Here is a 27,262-nt window from a genome sequence, read left to right on the forward strand (position 1 = left end):
AGAAATAAAGTTTAAAACCTGTTTATTGCTTACAAACTCCAGTCCGGGGCCTTCTCTCTTTCCTGCTCCAGCAAAAGAAAAAACCGGCCTCCCCCTCACCTCTCAGGTACAGATAAGCCCTCTGTTGCCCAGGTAATTACCCACTGATATGGAGATGAACTTCTCTCCACCCCTGAGGAATGATGCAAAGGCACTAAAGCCATACTTCTTTCCACGTCTGAACGCCTATTGATATGCAGATGTACCAAAGCCAGGCAAGATATTCTGGAAATGTTACAATTTTACCCACAAAATGCTTACATTAAAAAAAACAAGAAAAAATCTCGAACAATCTAACTTTATAACTTAAGGAACTAAGAAAAAGAAGATCAAACTAACTTGAAACCTAGCAAAAGGAAATAATAAAGATTAGAGCAGAGATAAATGAAACAAAACAGAAAAACAATAGAGAATAGCAATGAAACAAAAAGCAAGCTGGTTCTTCACAAAGATCAGAATCAGCAACCTTTAGCTAGATGAAGTAAGAAAAGATGACTTAAACTACTCTAATCAGAAATGAAAGTGGGGACATTATTACCAATCCTGCAGAAATAATAATGACTATTAAAAAGTACTCTGAATAATCAGATGCCAAAAAAAATTAGGTAACTAGTTGAAATGGACAAGTTTCTAAAAACACAAAACCTACCAAGAATAAATCATGAACAAATAGAAAATCTAAATAGACCAGTAACTAGTAAAGAGATTGAATCAATAATCAAAAATCTTCCACCACAGAAAAGTCCTGAACCTGATGACTGGTGAATTCCTCAAAACATTTAAAGAACTGATCCTTCACAGACTTTTCCATAAAATTGAAGAGGAGGGAAGACTTGGTAACTCATTCCATGAGGCCAAAGACACTACAAGGAAAGAAAGCTATAGGCCAATATCACTTATGAACACTGATGCAAAAAATTCTCAACAAAATACCAGCAAATTCAATTCAGCATCATATTGAAAGGATTATACCATAACCAAGTGCGGTTATTTCTGGAATGCAAGGATGTTTCAACATATGAAAATAAACCAATGCAATTTACGACATTAACAGAATGAAGAAAGAAAAACTCAGGAGTGTCTCAACTGATGCAGAAAAAGCATTTGACAAAATTCAACACACTCATGATAAAAACACTCAGCAAACTAGGAATAGAAGGAAGCCACCAAAGTATAATAAAAGTTATACACAAAATATCCACAGCTAACATCCTACTTGATAGTGAAAATTTTTAAGTGTTCCCTCTAAGATCATTAGCAAGGCAAGGATGCCCACTTCTATCCAACATAGCACTTCAAGTTCTATCCAGAACAAGTAGGCAAGAAAGAGAAATAAAAGGCATCCAAATTGGAAAGGAAAAAGTAAACTTAGTGGTGCACAGATGATACAATCTTATATGTAAAACCCTAAAGATTTCATGCAAAGAAAAACTGTTAGAGCTAATGTCTTCAATAAACAGTGCTGGGTAAACTGACTATTCACATGTAAAAGAAGGAAACCGGACCACTGTCTTACAGCACTCACCAAAATTAACTTCAAATGGACTAAAAACTTAAATGTAAGTTTTTACTTACATGAAACTCCTAGATGAAAGCATAAGGGGGAAACTTCCATGTGAAGGAGCTTTTTTGAATATGATACCTAAAACACGAGCAACAAAAAATAAATAAACAAGTGGGACAACATTAAATGAACAAGATTTTGCACAGAAAGGAAATCAACAAAATGAAAAGGCAGCCTATGGAGTGGGAGGAAATACCTGTGAATCACACATCTGATAAGGGGCAATATCCAAATTATATGAAGGACTCCTACAGCTCAATAGCAAAAAATAAATAATCCAATTAAAAATGGGCAAAAAATCTGAATAGACATTTTTCTAAAGAAGATATTCAAATGGCCAACAGTACATCAAAGGTGCCCAGCATCACTGATGGTGAGGAAATACCAAACAAAATCACAAGGAGATGTCACTGCCCCTGTTAGAATGGCCACCATCCAAAAGACAAGAGGTAACAAATGCTGGCAAGGATGTGGAGAAAGGGGAGCCCTGTGCACTGCTGGTGGGAATGTAAATTCGGGCAGCCACAGTGGAAACAGTATGGAGGTTCCTCAGAAAATCCAAAGTAGAGCTACCCTGTGATCCAGCAATGCCACTTTTGGGACTGGATCCAAAGGAGACACAATCGCTCTGTCAAAGAGATATCTTGACCCCCATGTTCACTGCAGTGTTATTCACAACAGCCAAGACACAGAAGCAACCTAAGTGTCCATCATCAGATGAATGAATAAAGAAGTTGTGGTACATGTACATGGTGGAATATTATTCAGCAATAAAAAAGGAACTCCTGCCATTTGTGACAGAATGAATGGACCTTAAGGACATTATGCTAAGGGAAAGAGAATCACTGTATGATCTCACTCATTGAGAAAGAGATCAGGTTTGTGGTTACCAGAGGCGGAGGTGGGGGGTGTGGAGGAACTGGATGAAGGGGGTCAAAAGGGACAAATTCCAGCTGTACAGTATGTAAGTTCTGGGGATGTAACGTGCAACACGAGGACCATAGTCAGCCCTCCTGCTGGTGTATTTGTCTCTCTGCGAGATGACGGATGTTACCTGAACTTACTATGGAATCATCTTGCAGTACATGTAAGTCGAACCACTATGGTGCACACCTTAACTTTATACAGTGATGCATGCAAATCACATCTCAAAAAATTGAAAGGAGAAAAAAACTCTATAAAGAGGAGCAAGGAAGTGACACTGTGAAGTCAGGACGGTGGTGATCCTTGTGCAAGGGGGTTCAGGAAGCCATAGCTGGAAAGGAGCATAAGGGGACGTTTGAGAGGCTGGCAACACTCTATTTCCTGACCTGGGTGGCGGTTACACCACTGTTTTGTAATGACTCACTGAGCTGTACATTCTTGTAATTCATATACTGTATTTTGTTTCTGTATGTGTGTTTCAGTGTCTTAATGTTTAAAATAAATGATTTTTTTTAACTGAGTGGAAAGGATGACTAAATCCACATTATAATGGACATGTGTCTCTCAATAATGGATAGTAGAGAGAATCAGTAAGGTTAGAAATTGAACACCATCAACCAATTCGACCTGATTGATGTTTACAGAACACTCCACCCAATAATGGCCAAATCCACATTCTTTTCAAATAAACATGGAGCACCCACCCAGACAGACTACATACTGGGCCCTAAGACAAATCCCAATACACTTAAAAGGATTAACATCATTTAAAATATGCTCTCTGACTGGAGTGGAATTATTATAAATCAGTAATAGAGATCTGGAAAAATCCCCCAAATATCTGAAAATTAAACACACTTCTAAGTAATCCAACAGGTCGGGGAAGACATCACAAGGAAAAAAAGAAAATATCTTGAACTGAATTAAAATAAAAACACAACAGATCAAAATCTGTGAGATGCAACTGCAGCAATGTTTAGAGGGAAATTTACAGTATTATAATTATATCAGAAAAGATCTAAAGCCCATTATTTAAGCTGCCACCCTAAAAAGCTAGAAGAGTAAGTTAATCCTGAAGAACATGTAAGGACAGAAGTAACAGAAAAGAAATCAGTTAAATAAAAGGCAGATAACCAATAGCAAAAATCAATGAAACCAAAGTGGGCTTATCAAATACAACACAACACAAAGTGCACACACACAAAACACGCAGAGCAGTGATCACCCGGTAAGTGCCACCCGATCAAGAGACAGGACACAACCAGACGAGTCCCCTCCCTTGGGTCCTCTCCCATCACTGTCTTCTCCATCCCTCCCAAAGCAATCACTACCCTAACTTTCATGCAAAAAACTTCCTTGCTTTTTGTTATAACTTTACCACCTAAGAATGAATCTTTAAAATTCAGTATTGGGTTTTCCCTGATTTTTTTTAAAACAGTATAGATAAAACATGTAGATAACACCATATGTATTAGATGTGTTTGTTGGCCACTCGTGTATTTTTGGTGTCGTTAAATGGATTCACGTATCTTCTTTGGTTAAATGTTTGTTCCAAACTTTTTAACCAGTTTGTGTTTGAAATGATCAATAAAGCAAAACCTCAAGCTACACAGATCAAGAGAAAGACAGGAGACACAAACTACCAGTATCAGTGAAAGATGAGACATAAATACAAATTTCACAAACATTAAAAGAACAGGAAATACTATGAACAACTTCACACTAATTAATTTGACACCTTCCCTGACTTACACAAAGTGACTAAACCAGCTAGGCCTGCAGGAACAATCTAAACCAACACTTGAAATTTCTTACCTTCTAAAACCTTCAAAACCATCCTTAGACATATATTATATGCTATCCCCTGATTCATTGGAAAGAGAGGACTGACTGCATATCCACTGAGCTCAAAAAACATCTTTAAGTGCTCGCGATGTGTGCTACAAATTAATTACAATTAAAGACACAGTCTATTCTTGTCATCATACAATCTCCCTTTGGCTTACTGTCTTCCTGCAAAAACAAACATAAATAAAAGACAACACTAGATTCATTCAAGATCATAATGCTATCATTTATTGAGAAGGAAACAGAAAGAAAGGGAGAATTGTTTTGTGATGGTTTAGAGTAAAAACAGCTTAGTTACCAGCAAAATTCTTCTCTTTGAAATGACTAAAAAGTAAACAATATTTATTGTATAAAATAGAGTTTCAAGATAAGAAAAGTAGCACATAAGAATATATTTCCAGATATAAAAAAAATCAGTTATGCAATCACCAATATTGAAAATTAGCTGAGTATCCGCAATTACAAAAATGGATTCATGTTTTAACAGTGTTTTAAAAGCTCATCATATTAAAACAGGCACAATGTTCCAAGGCATCTAGACTCCCCCTGGGCCTTCGAACTCTTACCCCAACTTCACAATCAGAATTTACAAAATCAGCAGAAGATCAGAGTTCAGAGGGTCTCCAGTATTTCCTTTCCCCGTTCAAAATGGCTAATGCAAGCAAGCATACCCAAAAAGGCAAAATGAACACTTTTCACAGCAGGAAGACCACCAGACGGAATGCGAGGCATGGTGGGAATGTAAATTGGGGCAGCCAATTCAGGACATTACAGAGCAAGGTGCACCTGTCCTCAGACTGGAGGCTCACCGCCGGGCCGTGCAGTCTGGCCGTGCAGCAGGCAGAGAGCACGTGCTGCCCAGGCTCCAGGCTCGCTCTGGTCTCAAAGGTGCCAGGCCCGGGTGGGCGGTTTACACCAGGGAGCGTTTCTCCACGGCACACTGGTTTTCAGGTGCTGTTTACTAGTGACATCACCTTGTCAGAAACACCCACCTGGGTACCAGCTGAGTATTACAATGCTGTGGTCTGACCTTTCATCTCCAACAGCCGCGGCCCGTCCATGAGAGGACATCACGTGAACTGGCCAGGGCGCACCCTCTGCCCTGCTGTCAGCCCATCCCATCTACAGAGAAATTCTGTACATTTCAAAGCCCCGGTCAGTTTACCAGCTCCTGCCAGGAAGAATGGGATCCATTTGGTCAAACTGATTGCCCTGGCTGCCCCCGGGCTGTGCCCACACACGCGGTAGCGTGGTCTCTGCCATGTTTCTGGAGGCCGTGCAACAGAACCCTGAGTGACCGAGAGCAAAGCCACAGCGTCCCAGGGGCCTCGGGGTGTCACCTGTGCACCTGGGGCACAGCTGGATGCAGCCGAAATGTGGGACTCCACACCCCACACTGAGGGCACCAGGCTCAAGTGAACTGCATGGCATTTTTCTCTTCCCTCCGTTAAAACTCTCAAGATCTCAGAATTTCATATGATTATGAAATAGAGGGTACTTATAAAGTCATGTAATTTAACCTCCCAGCCAACTTTTTAAATAAGAATTTCCAAACATCCAGAATTCACTTAGTTTGTTAGTATCTTATAAGTTACACAGATATAAATCTGTAACTTCATTTACTTTCTAACATAAGCTATCTGCAAACTACAGCACATCTTAAACATCTAAAAAAAAAAGAATTTGCCAAAAATCTAACATGGCTTTACAAACCTTAAACACTGGGGTTTTGTTTGTTCATTTGCTGAAAATGAAGTTGAAGGACAGGCTGTGAATTTTTAAATATTGTACTGCTGCAGCTGACTTAGTCAGACGCTCCTGAGGGGAGAGAAGGCGGGCCTGGCACAGAAGGGCCCCCATGCCGAGGCCGCTGCTCGACTCCCTGCTGGCTGCACGGGTCTCAGCCCCCAGCCACAGCGCTCATCGCCCTCATGGAACTTACCAGAAGCAGAAGCACCCAAACCAGCACCCCCACACCCTTTTTTAAGGTAAGACCCACTTCTTGAATATCTTTCCTGATGAAACTCTCCAAAGCAATCTTATCAGAGGTGTTCATGACTCTATTCGGGTTCTCCAAGCACAGGTGGGGGTGGGAGGGAGGGGCACTCGGGCAGATAACCCTGAGAGTGGTGCAGGGGTGCCCCACCCAGGTACCGCCCCAGGGCATGCACTGGGGACTGTGCCCACCCCAGAGGCGAGCAGCCTGTCTGCAGGGGGCAGAGGGGGCCCCCCAGCAGGGTCTGAAGGAACCAGAGGTTCCCAGAGCACGTTTAGCAAAAGGGAAAACCTCTTGGGTAGAGAGGAGATGGAGGCCAGGAGCTGTCAGCAGACCTGCCCAGGAGCCGACAAGCATCTCTGAGGGGCCGAGGGCACAGAGGGGGCTCCCCAGGCCTGGAAGGCAGAGGGCTCAGGGCTCTGAAGTAAAGCCACAAGCGAGCACATTTCCCACCTGCATGTCACCCCCACGGTGATCTCCCCTCCAGCCAGCAGGGACCGGGGCAGGATGGCAAGCAGGGGAGCAGGGAAACAGAGACCACTACCAGCCCCAGGGTCCAAAGCCGGGATTCTCCACTCCTCCCGCACCCACCAGGCCGCTTTTTGCCACACTGCCGCTTGGTGACAGCTTTCAGCAGATTTGAAATGGATTTGTTCCTCCCACAGCCCAGCAGCCAAGCAGGGAAGAAGCCAAAGGCCAAGGTGGCAGAAGGAAACATGCAGGAGTCTGGGACACCCTGGAGGGCAGGGTCGTCCAAAGGCTGCCAACAGTGTCCAGACAGGAGCCACCCGGGCCACAGGCCAGGGCAGTCACGGCAAAGCAGAAACCCTTCTGCGAGAGCCGATGCCCTCTGCTGGGACTGGCAGATGCCGTGCCCTCTCTGAGGCTGCTCCTTCTCCTTGATAACGGGGACAGGGCCACGAGCCGGGCAAAGCTACTGTGACTATTCAGCGAGATGATGCAGGCCAGTGCCCACGGCTGGATGCGTAGTGCTAGCGGAGTGATGACCTCCCTGACCTCCTGCAAGCCCCGTCCTAGAGCCCGCTGAGATCTGAGCCATCTCCTAGAGGCACCGCAGATGTGAAAGAACCCCACAAAACCAGAGGGGGCATATAATTTCCCTTCCTGGCTGAAGGCAGGTTATGGACCTCAGCCTAAGACACGATGCCTGCAACAGCCCAGAAAGGGCCTGGAAAGACCGGCTCCTCACTGCGGCCCCCCGGGACCTGTTCCTACCACTCCAGCATGACGAAACTGATCGCTGGTCTGAGAGCTCAGCTGCAGCCGGAGAAAGAATTCGGCCACAGCCACAAGCAGGGAGATAACCGGCGGACCAGGGCCTCTGGTTTGGAGGTTCCCGGAGCAAGAGCCCAAGAGGCCTGGAAAGGCAAACCCAGCAGACCCCACCTGCAGGGCAGCTCTGAGCTCCAGCCTGCCCAGGGCTGCGGAAAGCAAGACAGGGTGCTTGTGACAGTCAGGCAGCAGAAAGGAGCTGAGAGGGCACCCGCAGGAGCAACGGACAGAGATCCTACAGACTAGGGGCAGCACCCCAAAGGCAGACCAGGGGGGAGCCGAGGCAGTGACACGGAGATTGGGACCAGGAAAGGCACGGTCTTGGCTGACAGAGCACCTCCAGGGCCACACTGGGAAATGGGGTCACGAAGGAGACTGAGGCTGGGGCACCCAGACCCGAGGCTCAGCTCTGCCCAGACTGTGACTGTAGGGGGAACCAGGGACCTCTGTGTGCCTTGGCTTCTGTGACCACACAGTGAGGTGACAGTCACTACCTCCAGGACGGGACAGATCGGGGCTCACAGGCACGTGGCTGGGCATCAGGCTGAGCCGTGACAGCCGCAGCCCGTGTGTCTTCCAGCGTGTCTGGCACAGGCTGCAGGACGGACGCTGGAACTGCTTCCAGGGCACTGGCAGGCGTGCCCACTTCCTGCCGTTCCCACGTGGGGCTGACCTCCCACCTGCTCTCCCTGGGGCCCCCTCTTGGGAGAACAGAAAACACAACCAGTTTAAAAGCAAACGTTTGTGGATGATGAAAAGAAACACAGCAGACGGCAACATGACCGCACCCCCGCCAGCTCTCGTCCAGGAGGAAACAGCAGCGTTTCCTGCTGCTTTTCTCTCATTCTAGTTCCAGGAGGTCATGGGTAAAGATACGGAGGCAGGGACAGGAGGAGACCCAGGGGAGAAGAAGCATGCAGGAGCACCTTCACAGCGAGGCGTGGGAGTGGGGCCCAGGGGCGCCGGGGGTCAGGTTTTAAAACAACACCTGTCGCCAAAGGGCTCCTCTCTGCTTGACAGCCAGGCTCTCCACGGGCTTGTGTTAGGCCATCGGGAGGGCAGAACCGCCGTCCCACACCCCAGGGTGCAAGCGTGTCCAGGTGTGCGGGGCAGAGGTGGCGGTCTCCATGCTGAGGGACACGTCTACTGAGCCCGTATTGGCCCAGAGCCCTGGCCCTTCCTGTGCACCCCTGCCATCACTCACGGGGCTGCCTGTCGCCGCCAGGGATCGCTGGCTCCCAAGGCTTTGCTGCTCCAGCTTTGCTGCTCCTGCTTAAGGTTTAACTTAGGAGAACTCAGTGGAATGCCGTCCAGTAGGCAACGGGCACACGAGGAGGATTCCAGGCAGTGAGGACAGGACCCACCTCTCCTACTGCGCTAGACGTTTGCCTTTGGGAACAGCACTGCCTCCAAAAGCAACCCTCAGGTGCTCGTGAGCAGCACATCGCTGCAAGAGGAAGGCACGTGTCTGTAGGACAGAGGTTCACGAGGTATTTACAAAACTGTCCGCCAGCTTCCAGCCGGAACGCCTCCCACAGCCTTGCAAACTGGTGGTTACGCCAGAAACACAGTGAAACACTTCTTCACGGCGTCCCTAGGGAAGAAAACACAAGATAAATGGGAAGTCACTGCCCCAAGGGCACCTCTAAGTGGTAAAGACCCTCCGTCAGAACTCCCAGGCACCCAGCATGGCGCAGGGTGGAGCGCACCTAGGCTGGGGGGCCGACCCCCTCGGCATCCAGCCCCAGCTTCAACATCTATCAGCAGTAGTCTCCTGGGCAAGTTACTTGTCATGTTTGAGTCTCAATTCCTCATCTGCAAAAGCACACGTCCCCATTCAGCCAACAGACTGGTGGTGGAAACCGGTGCACTGAACAGAGTGGGTATTTAGTACACGATGGCAATCATGAAAACCAGAGGAAAGGATGGGAGGGAAGTACAGAGACTATCAGAGGCCAGGACGTCAGTCAGGACCGTGCACTTGAATATCAGCTGGAATCGCAGGTGCTCTGACAGCACTAAGCCAGTCAGCAGGGCCTCTCCCCATTCAAGGCAAGTGACTGAAACTCGCTAAGGGACGTCTCCCAGGAGCGCCTGGCGCAGGAGCTCTCTACAGGCACCGAGCCCTGGTAGCCTGTCCCACACAGTCACTGCCTGGAGTTCAGCGCAGAGCGTGCAGGGAAGGAGTGGGTGCTCGGCGAGCTACTGTTCTATTCAAGCACGCATCTACAGCTGCAGCCACACCCGGCTGCGGGCCAGAGCTTCTCAGCCTGGCTCTGTCCCTCTGCTTCTCAGCTGCCTGGGCACCCGGGACATCGGGAGTCACCGGAGGAAGAAGTGAGCAGGCACTGTGCTTCAAGGTCAGGATCATTCTCAGCATTTAAGATACGCTCTGCGGTTACCAAAGGGGAGGGGTGCGGGAGGGCGGGCGGGGAGGTAGGGAGAAAAGGACTGAGGGCTGTTATGTTTAGTACACACGGTGTGGGGGTCACGGGGAGAACAGGGTGGCACAGAGAAGGCACACAGTGGATCTGTGGCGTCCTGCTGCACTGACGGACAGTGACCGCACTGGGGTGTGGGTGGGGACTGGATAATATGGGTGAATGTAGTAACCACATTGATTTTTCATGTGAAACCTTCATAAGAGTGTATATCAATGATACCTTCATAAAAAATTTAAAAAAAGAAAGATATGCTCTGCACTGCAGTCCTAGGAGATGCCCTGCATGGGAAAGGGTTTTATGGCCAAGTAAGATCCCTTAAAGCAGCTTACAACACACGTAATATAGTAAAGGACCTGGAAAGCTCAGCAACAAGGAACCTATCTAATAATTTTGCTTAACCTGTGTCCCAAACTTATTTATCACGGAGCCCTTGCCTTCCGTATCCATGCTCTTTCTGCGAACCATAGTGGGAGAGGCTGTTCTAGGGGAAGCTACAAACAGAAGCGTGGAGCCCGCCTTCGTGGTTCATTCCCTCCTGCAGAAATGTGCATCTGCTTAGCCCAGGAGACTCACTACTTCCAACAGCTTTCTGCCATCCTACCCACCACCTGCACACGAGACCCATAAGTGCCAATCCAGACCAGGCCAGGCGCCCTGAAGAGCAGCGCCCAAGAGGCCCAGCTTCGGGGGCACGAGATGTGTGGGGCTGCACTGGGCCCCATACTTCCAAGGTCCACATCCGTCATAACGCTCTGCTGCTGCGATCTTGAAATTCCTAAATCCTTCCTGAACAAGGAGCCCACTTACGCTGTGCTGGGCCCTGCCAATTATGTAGCTGGTCCTGGCACGAGGAGGCATCCAGTCATTGGCAGGTGGTTCAGTGACTCACTGGCTGCTTGGGGTTGGTAGGCTCTGGCTTACTTCACTGAAAAACCGAGTTTTCCCCAGGACACTCCCTACCTGTACTCTGCCCACATGGGCCACAGTCCGGCACGGACCATTTCATCCGTTACCCTCCTAGCGCTATTCACCGAGCCACCCTGCTGCCGCTGGGCGGGCGGCGTGCTGACCCCCCGCAGCCCGCACCCTCGGGTCGCTGTCAGCAGCGGGCCCGGGCCGCCTGAGACAGAGGCTGCTCCTCCTGCCGCCCAGTTCCTGCAGCTTCTTATTTTTCTAAACACAGTTAAGGAAAAGTTCTTTTTAGTTAATATAGATAGATGTGAATGGAAATTATATAGTTACATACACTAGAGCAGTGAGAGGCAAAGAGCTCGTGGCTGACTTTGAGAGGCCCGGCCCTGAGAGTGCTCACTGAGGGGGATATGGTCCAGGCCCCTCTAGCTTTCCATGAACCTCTGAGGCCAGGGGTCAAGTGAGTCACCCAGGGTCACACTGCTAACTGGAAACCTGGTCTTCCAGAGCCCCGGCTCTGCTTAGTTTCCCTCTATAACCTCTTGCTGAAACATTGTCACTGCAACGCTGCAAGACAACAAGCATGAACTCAGATCCCTCCATCGCCTGCTCGATGATGTTCCTTTAAGAACATCTCCTCAATGGCCCAGGTTAAAAGGGTGGTGCCACACACACATGCACCGTGTGTCACAGTCTGATGATCACCAGCTGTGCGCACACGTGTACAGCGTGTCACAGATGATCACCTGTGGTACTTGCACTCAGAGCTGGATGTTCACAAGTGGTGCACACGTGCACGTGCACAGCGTGTCAGAGCTGGATGACCACGGCCCTGGCACCGGTGGCCCTGGACCTGGATCCATGCCCATCAGCAGCTATGTCAGGGGCCAGAGCCAACCCCTCAGCTTCCTAATCTGTAGGACAGGCATGTAACATTGCCCCGCTTGTCTCATGGGCTTTTAGTAAAGACAAAGTGGTCTGTGCCCCCGGAAGCAGTCACCCCTGAAGGGTCTGTGTGAACGTACTGCCCCCGAATGAGGGACCCCAGAGCCCCAGACGGTCAGTCTTACCTTGCAAACGGTATGAAGGAGAGGCTGTACCTACAAAGAAAACCAGCAAAAGGTCAAATCAAGGGTGTCCATCTGAGAGGAAGATCGCACTGCGGGAGGGGCTCCTGCTCGGTGGGGACATCGCGGGGATTTATCTAGACCGTCCCCTCACGGTGGAGGGGCACGCACACGCCACGCCACACGTGCAGGCCGGGAGGGGAGTGTCACCCATGGCCCAGGGCAAAAGCCACGTGCAGGTGGCCCTGTCACATCAGCCTCCCCCAGCACTGCTTCAACCAGACGGGACTGCAGGCCCCAGACAGCCCAGCGGCCCAGAAGCCCTGTGCTCAGAGGACAGCACTTGAGCCCCCAGGCCACTGTCCTCTGATGTCTACACGTCCTCCACAGACGCAGCTGCCACCCAGCTGGGACACGTTGCCTGCTCTGCTCCTGTTAGTTTTAAAGGAAAAGAAAAGAGAACAGGAAACAAAAAACCCCACCATTTAAGGCCGCCATCTGCCGGGGCCCTTGTGAGTGCCAAACCTTTAAGAACTGGCTTCAAAACCAATCTATGAGCAAGAAAGGCGTGTGCACATGGGAACCAATTTCTGCCCCCAGAAGAAAACCAGAATATAAACGTACGCCATCAAACCAGGCCCCTACAGCACCCGCTACCGAAATGTGTGCCGTTAAACCAGGTCAGCACTCTCCGTACCTCCCACTCACCACGTCCGGGAGCTCATTTGCTTAAGGACACAGCAAACCCCAAAAAGGCGTTCTGGAAGTACATTTATTCAAAAGTCCAAGAATGGCGAAGGGGAGGGGGGGTGAGCGCTAAGCGCGCAGTCTCAGGACCGTTCCTGCCAGGAGCACAGCTGATCCCCGGAAGCTCCATGGCTTCTCCAGCCCTCCTTTTGTGGCGTCACAGCAAACATTTTTTCTAAAGCAGACATCCCACGTCTACGAAAACGCTCAGGCTGCCCTCGCCCCTTGATGAACCCGGGATGCCTCAGCGGCGTGGCCAGCCCCCCCCTCCACCACAGGGCCGCCGAGAGGCTGTGGGCCGCAGCCCCTCCGCAGGCACACACAGCGTCTCCTTCAGAAGCGCTTCCACGATGTGTGGCCCTGAGCCACAGCTGTCACCGTGGACGACTCACAGCCCCAGCGTGTGGGGGCCATGGCCCACAGCCGCACGGTTCCCACCTCATCAGCCCCGTCCCCGTCCCCTGCTGACACTCACTCTGTGCCCCATGACAAAGGGCACGTCGGGCATGCTCCTTACCACCTTCCTCATGCCCATCTGACGCCCAAGCCTCTCTTATCAGCCCCCGCACTGCTTCCCTGTTCTTGCTCCTCGCACATGGCAGTTTGGTAGCACCTACCCCATCTCAGAAGCACCAGGCGCCCAGGGGGACCGACAGCCTCCAGGTTCCCCAAAGGCGCAAACACCATCTGCTGGCGGAGGCCACGCAGACAGGCTTTTGTGCTGTGAGGCCGGCTCCACGCCCGTCTCTGAGCAAGCTGACGTTGGACGGCTGCTGTTTTCCAAAGCCTCCCACCCACACTGTGTGGGATTTTCTCTCCTGCAGCGGCTCTGTCAGAGACCGAAGTCGGGGCACGGGGTAAAAGCTCACTCACCACGTCAGGGCCAAGGACTGCAGGATGCAGAAGATGAGCGCCAGTCCCTTCTTGTGCCACTGAAAGGAGAACGATACGGTGGCAGGAGAGTGCATGACAAGAGGCAGACACGAAGAGGGTCAGGCAAGTAAAAATGCACACTTACCCAAAAGACAGAACACAGGGTGAGTGCAAAACACAGCTAGAGAGAGAAAGGAAAGCGTATTTACTTAATACAGCGACAACACGGAGGAAAAAACTGGGAACATTTATCATTCTTGGCAAATTTACGGCACCCATCAAGCTGCAGCGATCAGCCTGTGACCACCCCAGTGACCACACGTGTTCTTCACGTCGTAGCACTTGCCCTGCCTCAGCGCCCATGTTCAGCGGAAGACTTAAAACCCCAGTGAAATTAAACTGGCCCACCAGACTTCATGTAGATGAAGAAGAGAGGGATCCTCTTCTACTTTCATATTTTCCCCATAAAAATTCACCATCTTGTACACCCACTCACCCATCCATCTCTTCCAACACACTAAAGTGGGTTTAACACACACACACACTTCTGTATTTTGGCTCCTGCCAAACTCTAGTCTCTGGAGCAGAAAGGGGCACAAAGGTGAACATGAGATGTTAGATTAAGTCAGTGAGTCACTGTTTACGCGTCGCCTAACAATTCTCCTAAGTCCTCTCTTAGAAAGTTCTCTCTATGAGTCTTGTCCAGACCGCCTATGTCCAGGGCTGGCCAGGAAGAGCTGGTGCTCAGCACGCATTGTGCCTGTCACCACCATCCTTCCCCCACAGTAACTACTCGGTAAGTGGGCCCTGAAGGCCGTCTTTGTGTCCAGCTCTGCACCCAGTGCTCCAAAAGGACATAAACAGCAAATGGGACACGGCCTTAGAGAACTTGCCCATCTGAACAAATGAGATGCACACAGACGACGTCTGCAAGGATTCTGGGGGGTCCTGTGCAAGACAAGAGCCCAAAGAAGGAAGAAGCATCCTGGGTTAACTGGGCGGAAGATACGATGAGGTGGAAGGTGCTGCTGTCGCACTAGGGATGGGGGCCTGGTCCAGGAGGACCCCCGGACCTGCTTCAGGGATGCCAATGAAAACAAGCCAGGTCCCAAGGCCCAGTCGTGGTAATGGAAAGGGCTCACCCCAGGACGCCGGACCCCACCCTTCCGAGGAGCCCTGCCCGCGCCCAGCCTCACCATCCCCAGGCCGGTGTCCGCGCTCTTCCCACCATTCTGGTTTGGCTAATTTGATAAGCGACGCCCTCTGTTGGTGATTTACAGAACTGACAAAACCTTAACCCCAATGGACCCACGAGCGGAGGTCTTCATCACAGGACCCCCGCCCTCCTGCCACCGTGGCCCCAGGCAGGGCAGGAAGTCAGGATGAAAGGAAACAGGTCTTTAGGTCAGGAGGGAAAGATTCCAGGCGGCAGAAATACAAGCCCCCCCCTTGAGAAGTGCAGCTAAAAGGCCTTACCAGCACCATGACGGTGGCGATCAAGCGCGTAGGTTCAAACATGCGCTTCAGCTGTCTCACTGGTCCCATGAGGAAGATGGTGCTAAGGGACGAACACACGGCCATTCAGACCCAAACAGAACGCACCAGGCGCACCTGGCCTCCCCGCCACCCCAGGATGCCCATGGCGACAAGGGTAGTGCCCTCAGCTGACGTGGAGGCCCGTGCCAGGCACCAGGCAACGCTTATGGGCCATTAACCACCAGCAGCTTATGGGGTTGACCACGGGGACAATTATCACCTTATGTCACAGATGGGGAACCAAAGCCCAGAAGGCCCGAGTAAACGGTACCACCCGTCCACACACGCACGTCAGTCTGACTCCAGAGCCACATTCGTGAGCACTTGGTCAGGGGACCCTCTCTGCCAGGTGTGACCTTAACCACAGAAACAAGCCCACCACCCGAGACTCCAATATTTTAAAAGATAAAAACCAGACCTTTCTGGCTCAGGTTGTGTGTTAGAAGCAGAGCGTCTCATTTTCTTTCATGATCCAGAGAATGATTCTAATGACGACGATGACAGCTATCTCATTTATTATTTGTTGAATGCTTGCTAAATGGCAAGTACATGACCTCACTTCACCCCCTCAACAACTCTGTAGGTTCACTGTTATTATACTTATTTGAGAGATGAGAAAATGAAGCTCAGAAGGGTTAACTTACTTTCCTAGGATCACACAGCAGGGAACTAAAGAGTTGGCATTCAAACCCTGACACACATCTGTTGGATCCCAAAGCTCGAAAAGACGTCCCCAGCATGTCTTCTGTAGGAACAGAGGCTGAGGCGCGCCGGCGAGAGGGCACACAGACTGAGCAGACCTGCACCTGACCAGCAAGTGCCGGGAGGGTTCCGTCAGCTTCCGGACTGACGGTCCTCACACCCGGGGAACCCCTGGCCAGCAGCCAACAGGCTTGTGACAAGTCAGTGCAATGAGGGGTAACTAAATAAAGCCTGCTGAGAGGTCCTGGTTCCTGTGCCGGCCTGTAGGGAGCCCCACGCAGATGTGGAGGTCATGATTCCGGGTCAGGGTGGGGAGAGATGATAAGGTGAAGTTTCGTGGGAGATGTGATTTTTGAGCCAAATCTTGACAAACGAGCAAGTAGGTATCCACAAAATTTGGTGTGGGGGGCTTGAGTGGGAGGTACACCTGGGCAGCCCTGGGCCGAGAATGCAGCCCAGGCAGGGACACGGTGACACTTGGGGACATGCAAGAAGTTCAGCCCGGCCGGGTGATGAGGGCCTCTCCTGCGTGTGAGCTCGGGGTCTGGACTCCCCTATGAAGAGGCACCGGGGGGCCCAGGGGCAGGGAGCTAGGCCCAGTTCAGATCTCACCCGCTCTAGGAAGACCCTCTGCCCCAGTCTGGTCAGGCCCCATCAGGTGTCCCCCCAGAGCATGTCCCTCTGCACCCCTCTTACGCTATCAGTTCATGCATTGGCCCGGCCAGCCAGGGGGCCCCGCCGCAGCAGGGTCCGAGCCATCCCTGTCTCCACACCCACGGCGCCAGGGCAGGGTGACCAAGGCTCACTGAGCAAGTGCATCAACCCAGGACCACAGCCACGGACACCGAGAGGAGGGGCCAACAGAGGTCAGCACCAAGGCCAGGCGTAATGGCGGGGGGGGGAGGGACTTGGACCCCCAGGGCTCTGCAGCCAAGTGCTGAGCTCAGCGGAAGGAGGGGGAAGGTGGAGGAGAGAGGCCTGTGCTCGGGTCCCAGGGGCCGCCCAGGAGGGGGCAGGGCCCGGCTGGGGGCAGGCCTGGGGTCGGCAGCACAGGGGTGCACTCGTGGGTCAACAGCTTGGCGGCAGTGGAATGGGCTGCCCACCCGGGGAGCCCCTCAGACATAGCCTCACGCGAACAATGACAAGTTCCGCCCGCCCAGGGCCAGATGGGCCGTTTCAACAGCTCCACCTGCTGTCGGGGCAGGAAGCCCAGAGGGATGGGAGGGCCGTCCTGTAAACCCTGACGGAGGCAGTGACGGCTCAGAGCTTCAGCTCCCTCGCGCACAAAATCCCAATGGCAACGCGTCCCCTGCTGTATCCCAGAGGCAATTCAAAGATAAAATAGTTTGAAGTGACAGGATGTGGAGGTCATGTGTTTTACTACCTCTCTCCCCGAACCCGGAAAATTTCAGACACCTTCGCCTCCCCGCCCTCTCGCACAGTCCGTGGCCACAAACACACGCACATACATACATAATAAACAAGCGAAGGCACAGTTACCTCCCAATTGATGCGATGTTACCAAGGGTGTAAAACACCACGAAGAGGTAGAGCCCCTTCCTTGGCACCCAGAGCAGCAGGGTTCCCTGGAAGACAGAGCACAGCGTGCGCATGGCAGGAAGCCCTCCGCCGCAGCCACGTACCTGGAGCCCTCGGGGACCGTCCCCTCCCGCCCCCTCAGCTCTCTCTCCTCTCACCCCTGCGTTTCAGTGGGGAGCCAGAGAGAAAGGGGAGCAGTGGAGGAAGGAAGAGGCAGGAGAGGAGGGAGGCCTTACCAGCAGAGAGCAGAGAACTCCAGTGGCGAAACATGCAATGAAGCCTTTTATCCTGGTGCCCCAGCTCAGCGACGCCGCCTCAGCAACCTGAAATCCAGAAACATGAGTGCAAACACGTACATGCACAGTAATCAGCAGATACAAGGGAGGCACATAACCCAATGTAGAGGCAGTACGCGAATGTGTACGCGAAAGGCAGGGGCGCTCTGCACCACAGGCGCCTCCGAGTCCCGGGATCCGGCCGCCCCCCACCGCACCTCCTCCCCAGCAGCTGGTCAGAGCTGGGACAGCCGCCCCGGGAGTCCCATGGTGGGAACTCTGCCTCAGGCACAGCCCACTTCACCAACAGGGAGGCGGCAGAGCCTGGAGTGACCGGGCCCCTCCACCAGGAAGGCAGCCCCGACATGCGGGAGGAAGCAGCACTCAGGGGCTGAGCCTACCGGGCACCATGCCCCCAGGAGCCAGGCTTCCCCAGCTCCGGCTGCTGCCAGCGCCTCTGGGACCCACCCCACTGGGACTCTCGTCCTGGTCTCCTCACTCCTGGGGCAGATGCTGGTCTTCGGGGGCCCAGCATCAGCCACGTCACCCACGTGAGGCAGAGCCTCGTTAGTTAATACTGCCCGGCTCACCCTGACTCTACCCCCACAACCAGTCCCAAGAGCAAGTCCAGAAGAGGCCAAGATTTCCAGAGAAACTCCCCTAAAATGGGGGAGTCTGAGCTTCCCAAGGGTTCTTTCCCACGTCAGAGACGACAGCCAGGTGCCTGCACTGGGGACCGTCCCCACCTGTCACCCAGTGCGGGGACCACAGCCACTCCACGCTGGGCACAGACAGCTGAGACCAGCCAGCCTGAGTGGGCAGGCCTGGCATCCTTCCCCTCAGGGCTCACCTGCTGCGGCCCAGCCCGTCCCCATCTGGCGACGTGGTGGGGCTCCAGACCACATCTCCACCAGCTGATGGAGGGAGGCAGTGACAGTGGAAATGCAAGCGTCCCTAGACTGGCAGCTCCCTCGGCCCTGACCGCTCCCAGCTAAGGGGCCTGTTTTCAAGCCTGTCTCCAAACTTCCTGTCAAACCAGAAGCTTGGAGAGAAGGACCAGAGACGTGCCCAGGTGTGGCAGGCCTTGCAGCTGGGCGGCCCCATCTCCCTTCCTGAGACCAGCATCCAGGGCACGACACCACAGGCGTTCCCCTCCTACCCCATGCGCGCACACACACTGACAGCGGGCTCGTGACGTGCAATCCACCCACAGCCCCAGCAGGAGCACGTGGCAGCACAGCTCCCTGCACCGAAAGGCTCTCGGGGATGGGGATGCACAGTGGGAGCAGGGTGTTAGGACCTGATGAGGGGTCCCCCAGGCTCCAGGCTGTGGAAAAGCTCTCCTCCAAAGCAGGCCACGGATGCACCATTGTCAGGCTACGTCGGCCCAGATGGCTGGCTTAGACCGCCTCTGACTAACCTGTTCAACCGCCCAAGGAGAAAATAAAATCAAAGCCACTACTCTTCCCACTCACGCAGGAACCAAAGAACTTACCTGCCTGGGTGGAGCCACACATGGGGAGAAAAGGGTGGCAGCCAGGCTGGGCTGGATTTGTCGCCTGAGCACTGCTTGGTGTCAGCAGGGATGTTTTAAAATATTCCACCACTTTTTAAGAGGATCAGCCACAAGGGCAGGCTCAGATAGGAACCGGTCTTCGCATTCAGAGCGCTAGCCAGTCTCAACAAGACCGGGGTCTACAGCCCTTGTAAAAATCAAAGCACTTGTGGCAGGGAGCAGTTCTGGTTTCTGCCTTTAGGAAGGAGGGTGGCGTGTTGGTCCTGCAAGTCACTCAGACTGACTTCCATCAGCACATCACCTTATTGTAAAAATGGGGGGGAGGAGAGCTTTCACCCCGTTTTCCACTCTATGTGGCTGCAGTTTACACTCTCGCTTCCTACAGGCAGGAGGGAGATACTGTTCCACCTCTCACTGGACGCAGTGACAGTGAAACACTTCTTTTTGCCAATTTAGGAATCAATTCAGCTGATATAAAATGCCTCTCTCAATTCCCAGTTACTGGAAACAGGGCTTGGGTAGTTTTTGGAAATCAGAGTAGCTAAACTAGTGCCTGGGTGGTACCTGGAGGCATCCTGCTCACTGGCTGTCAGACCGACTGGCACAAAGGCCCCTTTGACTCTGGGGTGTGAAGAGGGACTCTTGCCAAAGAGAAGTGCAGCTAAGGACTGCTCGGGGCAACAGGGTTGGTAACCAGGGACAGGTGAGAAAGGAATATTGCATCATTCCGGTGCTTTCGCACCAGGTACCTGCATACCTTCCTAGTCCCTGTGACACTTTAGGGCAAACAAAAAGCCTACACTTTTAGAGGGAAGCCCATTGGAAGCAAAGATGGAAGGTGCCCTCGTGGCCCTGAGGCATCATCAGACACTCCCTGTGACTGCATGTCACCAAGCAGCGCTGATAATTACCTAGTTTTCCAGCTACACTAGTCATACTTTTGTTTGCACTACAAGAATAAAAATTGTAAAAAGCACTCTCCTGGGGGTGACCTCTGACAGCTCGTATAATTGAATCTGGAAAGACTCCAAGGCCACCTACTCCAACTTAGCACACAAAACAGAAATTCTGCCCCCAAATCCCCCAGCTTGGCCAGCCTCAAAACCGTGGGAACTGGGAGAAAACAGAGTGAGTACTGACATTTTAAGGTAGCCGTGACCTCAGAAGCAAGAGCTAGGCCAAAACAACCCTGAAAATCAATTCAGCTGGCTACAAAATGTTTCCCAAGGGTTTGGGACTCGGTGACGTACATAAACAGGAATCTCACACCCTGAAAGAGGGAACCGGCGACAGCATTTCAGAACCAGGAAGAAGCACCTGCTCCTTTTAGAAATAGAATGCGTGCCAGGGCTTACACCACCCGAGAGCCCTTACCGTGTCCAGAACAGGCCTGTCTAGTCACCGTTTCACATTAAAAAAAAAAAAAAAAAAACCCTCAGCACTTCTGTTTCAATCTGTACTATATGCATTCTTGGGTCTTCCCACTGCTTCATGGTTATTTTCTAAACATGTAGTATCTGCATCATCCCACACTCTCCCCCCAAGAATATCAAGAAGAGAAACTGTCTCCCACTGGAAACCCAGCCGCCCGTAAAAACTTGACGACGATCTACGGGGCATAAAGCTGTCCGTCAGCTACCGTTTTCTTAGGCCAGGTCTTTGGTTTGAGTTGGGAGCTCACAAGAGACGCCAGAAACAAAAAACACAGAACTCATGAAATCACCCCTGGGCCTTGACCACTTAATAAGGGCAGCGAATTAGAAGGAACCCACGGAGCTGCTGAGATGTGGAAGAGGTGAACCCCGACTTCTACCACACTCAGTCCCTGTAGTGTCCCGACTTGGGGGTGAGGACTCGGAGGGCACGCGTCACCGTCTTCGGATTTCATAGGAAACTCGGAATAAAATCAGCGGCAAAAGGGGTCGAGGAAGCGCGCTGAGGAAGCCGGGAGACCCCGAGGAGAGTCAGAGGAGAAACCTGGACGGCCGCATCCCCGTCTGAAGAAGCCGAACCGTCTCACTCAACACCCTCGTTCTACAAACGGGGAAACTGAGGCCCAGGGAATCCGGCGCAAAGAGTAAAGGGACATGGAGCTGTGTCGTCCGGAAAGGGAAACGAATAGCGGCCAGAAGCGCCCGAAGTAGGAAACGCGCCTCTGCGCGGATCCCCGGCCCAGGGTCTGCGTGTCCGGGTTTGGGCCCCACCGGACGCTAACGAGCAAACGTGCAGGGCCCGGGCGCGGGGCCGCCGTGCAGTGGGCACAGGGCGGGTGGCTGGGCGCCCCCGGCGGCTCGTGGTTTCGGGCCACGGCTCACAACACGGGCCAGGGCTCCCGGCCAGGGCCTCAGGCCGCACCCGGCGGCCGCCCAGCCCCGCAGCTCCCCGAGTGTCGCTCCAGCGCCGCCCTCTGCCGGCCGGGCCGGGAAGGCTGAAGGGGCGCAGGACAAAAAAGTAAAGCGACGCCGACCGTCCGGTGCCAAGTCCTGCGCCCGTGGGGGGCGCGGGGGCCACGCGGAGCCCGCACCTGAGCGGGGCGCGCGTAGGGGACGCGGGGACCCCGCACGGGCGCAGGAAGGAGGCGCGGCTGCCCACCTCCACGGAGCCCTGCAAGCCCCGCCCGCCTAGGCCCTCGCTGTCAACAGGCGTCACCGGCCCCGGGGCTCCGCGCTCCCGGGGCCCCTGCGGACGCCGCTCACCTCGGACAGGCCGCCCCGGTCCTCGGAGTCCTGCCCGCTCAGCACCGTCTTCAGCTTGTCCATCCTGGGCGCGCCCCGTGGCTCCGGCCCGTTCGCTCCCTCCGGTCGGCGACTCTGCGCAGCCTTCGCCGCGGCTCTTCCGGGCGCTGGGCCCGCTCCGCCCCGCCTCCCGGCCCGCCAATCACGGCGCGCCCCGCCCGCACCTGCCACCTGGCCGGCCCAGGCCCGCATGCCCAGCCACGCCTCCCACCCCGCCCCGCACCTGCCATCTGGCCAACGCAGGCCCCGCATGCTCCGCGCAAGGATGGGTCCCAGGGGGCGGGACGCTGGGGGAGAGCTGGGCGGGCCCGGGGTTTGACACCCGCTCCCAGCCCGAGTCCGCAGCGGCCCCTGCTGGTTCCCTCGGCCGACGCCGAGTGCCTGCCTCGTGCAGGGAACCATCGCGGCACCTGCCCGGAACACGGACAAGCCTGGAAACTTCGCGCCAAGCGCCGTCCTCGCAGCGCGGTGTGCTCTAGTCCGTACGCGCCGCCCCCGCTCACAGAGGGCCCCTCCCGGCCCGGACCCCACCAGGCACAGTGCCTGGGACACAGTAGGTCCTAAACGACCCACTCCCGTCTGTCCAGACAGCTCCCCGTCCCCACTATGCAGAGCAGAAGCAAACGCGCCCCAGAGGCTGAGCGATCCTCTCCTGCCCAGGTGGGCGAGTAGGCAACTTATAGGTGAAACGTGTGCCTTGCCAAATCTCACCCACAAAACAGCTTTCAGAGGGTCTCTAGGAGGTCTGTATTGGGCGAGCTCCAGGGAATGGGAGACAAAGGAGGGCCAATGAGCATTAGTGCAGGAAATCAACACGGAACTAATCAGAGCCAAGTTATACATTCTTGGTCATTTTAAACAAAACGACCTAGAAGACCTTAAGATATCAACATTGTATGTCTTACTATACCTGGAGAAGAAAATGGGGAGGGAGGGAAGAGAAGCCACTCAGTCTGGTTGATTCAGAGGCTAGAAACGGGAATCTAAGGCAAAATCTGTTGGGCACCAAGCAGGTAAGATTCGGCCCTGGGGCCTGGGTTCCCTCTGAAGCAGGTATATCCCTACCACTTTGTGAGGGCGGGCAGCTGCTGACTGTGGAAATCCTGAACTTTCTGCTTTAACTGATTTCTTGTTACCAAGGAGGCTTCTCCCTTGTAATCTGCTAATCCCTGGGAAGACGTCAGCATTGTGAGCGGCACAAGTCAGCCCCTGCACCTGTGACATCGAGAGGCCGAACTATGAACAATCCCCACTGGGCCTCCAGACCTCCTCTCCATATCCCATTCATATTCTTGCCTTTTCTCAGATGTTCCACATGAAGTAAATAAATGAAGTGGAAAAGGGGCCCTTGCTGAATCAATCAGGATAGTGGTTTTTATTCTACTTTGGTGCCATAGACCTTTCTGAGAATATGATTGTCATAGAGCCTCTCTCTGTGTCCATGTGCAGAGCTGCCAACAATTCCAGGGGCTTATGTAGACCTGTTCAGCCTACAGACTATGATCTCTGGTTGGGGAAAACAGACAGCCACCAGCTTTCTTTTTCTCAAGCACTAGATGGCCTTGTGTGTTCACTTAATTTTAGTGGTGGTGTGAGAGTTTAGGTCGTTTTCCCCAAGTCCATGTGGGGAGAGGCATGATCATTTACAGTAGGAAAGGAAGCTAAGAGTGATGGTCTGATGTCTAATTATGGCTCTTCAGGTGCTCTCACTGTCCTATAGTCTCAGTACAGGTTGCAGGTGAAGGAAAAGGTGCACACACTAGGGCCCAAAACCACTGAAGTTCAGGAGTGTGCAGAATTGGGAATAATGAGACAAGGCTCTTCTAGTCCCCACTGCACTGCACAGGAGGCACTTTGTAATACATGAGTTTCAGGGGCTTTAGCAGGGGCTACTGACATGGCACCTATTGCCTTGCCCATTGGAACCCTCCTGCTACTGTGATAGCCACGCATGCCTACAGGTCTCTCCGCCAGCTCCTTCTCCTGTGGGTTGGGAGGGGGGTTACGGGAGCTACTCCCCTGGAGCCAAGCCTGGTGGGATGCAGCATAAAGGGCCGAGCCTCCCCTCCTCCGGTGGACAATCTGAGGCCTGTTCCACAAAGCCTCTCAGAAGTCTCCTGCAAGATTAAGTGCCAGGCAGTTGCAGCAGTTACCTGCTCGATCATTATCACGACTTCTTGCTTTTTCTCCCTTATCTCCTTTTCCCCCACTTTCTCCCTTTTCTCCTGAGATCACCCCCTACCTCCCTCCTACTGCTTGTCTCAGGGTATGCTTTGCGGGGAACCCGAACCAGGGCAGGTAGTACTTATTGTAACGGGCTTGTAGTCCCGACAGATTCAGGGCTCTCACCTGTACAGAGGCCTGTCCCTGTAACACTAGTCTAGCCTTCAAATCCACATGGTTGTTTTCTCTGCTAGTGCCCTAAATAGATCATAAATAAGAAAATCCAGACACCTAAAGATGTTTACTGGAGTCGGTACTAGTACAGGCCGATTTTGCACAAGGACTATATAACCCGTGAGTTATAATGCAACTCAGTAAAGCCCTAAAGCAAGAACAGGCCTCACTTACATGAGTACCACATCCCAGGGGAAAGAACTGGGTATTTTGTGAATCCCTGAGAGAAGCTATTTAAGCATGTAAGGAAAGAGTTTATTTCTAGTTTCTGGAACCAGTATTACCCGGAACCTTGCTTTGATAGACTCAGTAATTCTTTACAAAGTCACTGTGAGAAACGGCTGATGAGCAGCAATGCAGCATGAGGTCTCCGCCTCATTCACAATGGTCCTGACCGCTCCGCTGATCGCGCCCTCCTGACTCACCGGTCAGATCACTGGACGACTCCAAGACATGGCTGTCTCCACAGCACCCCAGCTACCAGCCCATTTATCTGAAAGCAGTTTTGTTGAAGAGATCTATCTCCAAATTTGATTTTCACAGTCCACTCTGGCTTCTGCCATCACTGCTCCCCAAAAACTGTACCAAAATCAGCAATACCCCCATACTGCCAATAGAAACTTCTGCCACTAACCTGCTTTCGTAACAGCCTATCACACAGGTGACAACTCTTTTCTTTAAACTGCGTTGGCTCTCCTGGGCCTCCAGCTTGCTGACTGCAGATCTTGGGATGTCTCAGTACTATAATCACATGAACCAATTTTTTGTAATAAATATAGATAGGTAGGTAGGTAAGTAGGTAGATGATAGATGGGTGGAGGGAGATACAGATCTCCTATTGGTTGTTTCTCTGGAGAACCCTAATACAGCTATATAATGAAATCATGCAGTATATAGTCTTTCCTATCTGGCTCCTTTCACTTAGCCTAATGGTTTTGAGATTCATCCATGTAGTTGCATGTATCAACAGTTAGTTCATTTACCGCTGAGTAGTAAGGATGTACTACAATTTATGTGGATATTTGGATTGTTTCTGGTTTTTAGCAATTATGAATAAAGTTGTTATAAACATTCATATACAGGCCTTGGTGTGGACGTGATTTATTTTATCTAGGAGGATTGCTGAGTTGAATAAAGTTATCTTTACAAGATACTGCCAAACTGCTTTCCAAAGTGGTTGAACCATTTCACATTCTCACTAGCAATGTATGAGATTCTGGTTGTTTTACATCTTGATGTTATCAGGTTTTTAAATTTTAGCTATAATGCATGTAGTAGTATCGCATTGAAGCTTGAGTTTGCATTTGTTTAATAACTGATGATTTTGAGCATCATTTCATATTATTTATTTACCATCCACAATTTCTGCCAAGTTTTTCATTGGGTTAGTACTTAGTACTGGTCAGTCTTTCATTGGTCAGTCTTAGTACTGAGTTACAGGAGTTCTTTATATATTCTAGATACAATTCCTTAAACATGTCTTGCAAATGTTTTCTCCCAGTCTGTGGCTAATCTGTTGATATTCTTAACCATGTCTTTCAAAGAATAGAGGTTTTTCATTTCAATGAAGGCCATTTTTATTGATTTCTTTTCTGTTTAGTGCTTTTTGTATTGAAGAAATCCTTGCCTACACAGTCACTGAGATTTTGTTTACTTACCTCTATGACTTTTATAATTTTAGGTCTGTAATTTGTTAAGTCCACAATTCATTTTGAGTTAATTTTTATACACGGTGTAAGGGTAAGGCTCGATTGATTTTTTTTGTTTGTGGATGCCTAACTGTCCCAGTACCATTTATCCAAAAGGCTGTTACTTCTCCATTGAGTTACCTTAATGCCTTTGTTCAGAATCAATCAGCCATGTATGGGTAGGTGTTTCTTGACTCACCTTCTGGTCCATTGATCCATATGGCTACCCTGCCACACCTGCCGCACAGCCCTGATGACTGCCATCCGGTATGTAGTGAGATCAGGTCATTTGAGTCCTGTATTTCTGCCTTCAAAATTGTTTTGGCTATTCCAGATGCTATGGATTTCCATTTCCATTTTAGAATTACAAATTTCTCATGAAAAAGCCTGCAGGATTTAAAATGGGATTTAAAGATCGATCTGGAGAGAATTGGTATATTAACATCTTGGGTCTTTCCTCCTGTGAACATGGTTTGTTTCCACTTACTCAGGAATTAATTTCTCTTATCAGAGGTAAATTTCTTACTTGGGTATTCCCTCTTTTCATTTTCCTCTCCTCACTGGTAAGTTAAATTATTTGGGTATTTCCCAGATATGTTACTGGTTTTTACCAGTTCTGTTAAGGTCAGGGAATATACTTCGTATGATTCAAATGTTCTACATCCACTGAAGTTTGTTCTATAGCCTAGAGTATCTTGCTGAAGGGTCTCTATGCACTTGAAAGTAACGGGCCCTCTCCCGCCATGTGAATTTCACGCCCATCCCCCGTGGTAGGAGCCGCCTTACCCACGCAGGATCCTAGGCCCAGGTTTTCCTGTCCCTCCTCCAAGTCTGAGGATATTTGCTCTTACTCCTCTGGCAGTAATGGCTTTGTGACCAGAAGGTGAGGTATTTCCTACTCTTCCTGCAGAGGCAGATGGTTTTTGCCTGAGCCCTGGGGGTGATAGGATTTGCTGCTGCTCCTCTCAGCAGCCTGAGGTCTTCACACCCTTCAGGAGGAAGGTCTGGGGAAAGAGGGCGAAGTTTCCCACCTACCCCTCAGCAGCAGCCCACACTTGGACTAGAAGAATGTATTAAAATTTTAGCTTATTTTTTTCTTACCTGCTTGTATAGTGGCTGCCTTTTTCTCATGTTGTTTCTAAGATGAAGCAATTAGTTCCGTCTCTC

At 51.7% G+C, this 27,262-nt stretch overlaps 2 protein-coding genes across 2 annotated transcripts in view; both read right to left on the minus strand.

The window, feature by feature from the left end:
- Positions 1-4,427, minus strand: part of TBX19 (T-box transcription factor 19) — a 37,900-nt gene extending 33,473 nt beyond the window's left edge. The window contains exon 1 of the mRNA XM_036900180.2: positions 4,343-4,427. Coding sequence (XP_036756075.2) covers positions 4,343-4,374 — 32 coding nt within the window. The 5' untranslated portion in view covers positions 4,375-4,427. The remainder of the gene's footprint in view (positions 1-4,342) is intronic.
- Positions 4,428-4,580: 153 nt separating this feature from the next.
- On the minus strand, positions 4,581-22,133 carry SFT2D2 (SFT2 domain containing 2). Its single transcript, XM_036900360.2, has 8 exons — positions 21,972-22,133; positions 17,721-17,807; positions 17,446-17,531; positions 15,184-15,265; positions 13,853-13,888; positions 13,708-13,766; positions 12,091-12,120; positions 4,581-9,258 (listed from the first exon to the last, which is right to left on the minus strand). Exons 1-8 carry the CDS (start codon positions 22,032-22,034, stop codon positions 9,219-9,221), a joined length of 483 nt encoding a protein of 160 aa, XP_036756255.2. The 5' UTR covers positions 22,035-22,133; the 3' UTR covers positions 4,581-9,218.
- Between the last annotated feature and the right edge of the window lie 5,129 nt (positions 22,134-27,262).

This window comes from Manis pentadactyla, chromosome 19 (genome assembly GCF_030020395.1).
Source record: "Manis pentadactyla isolate mManPen7 chromosome 19, mManPen7.hap1, whole genome shotgun sequence".
Lineage (NCBI taxonomy): Eukaryota > Metazoa > Chordata > Mammalia > Pholidota > Manidae > Manis > Manis pentadactyla.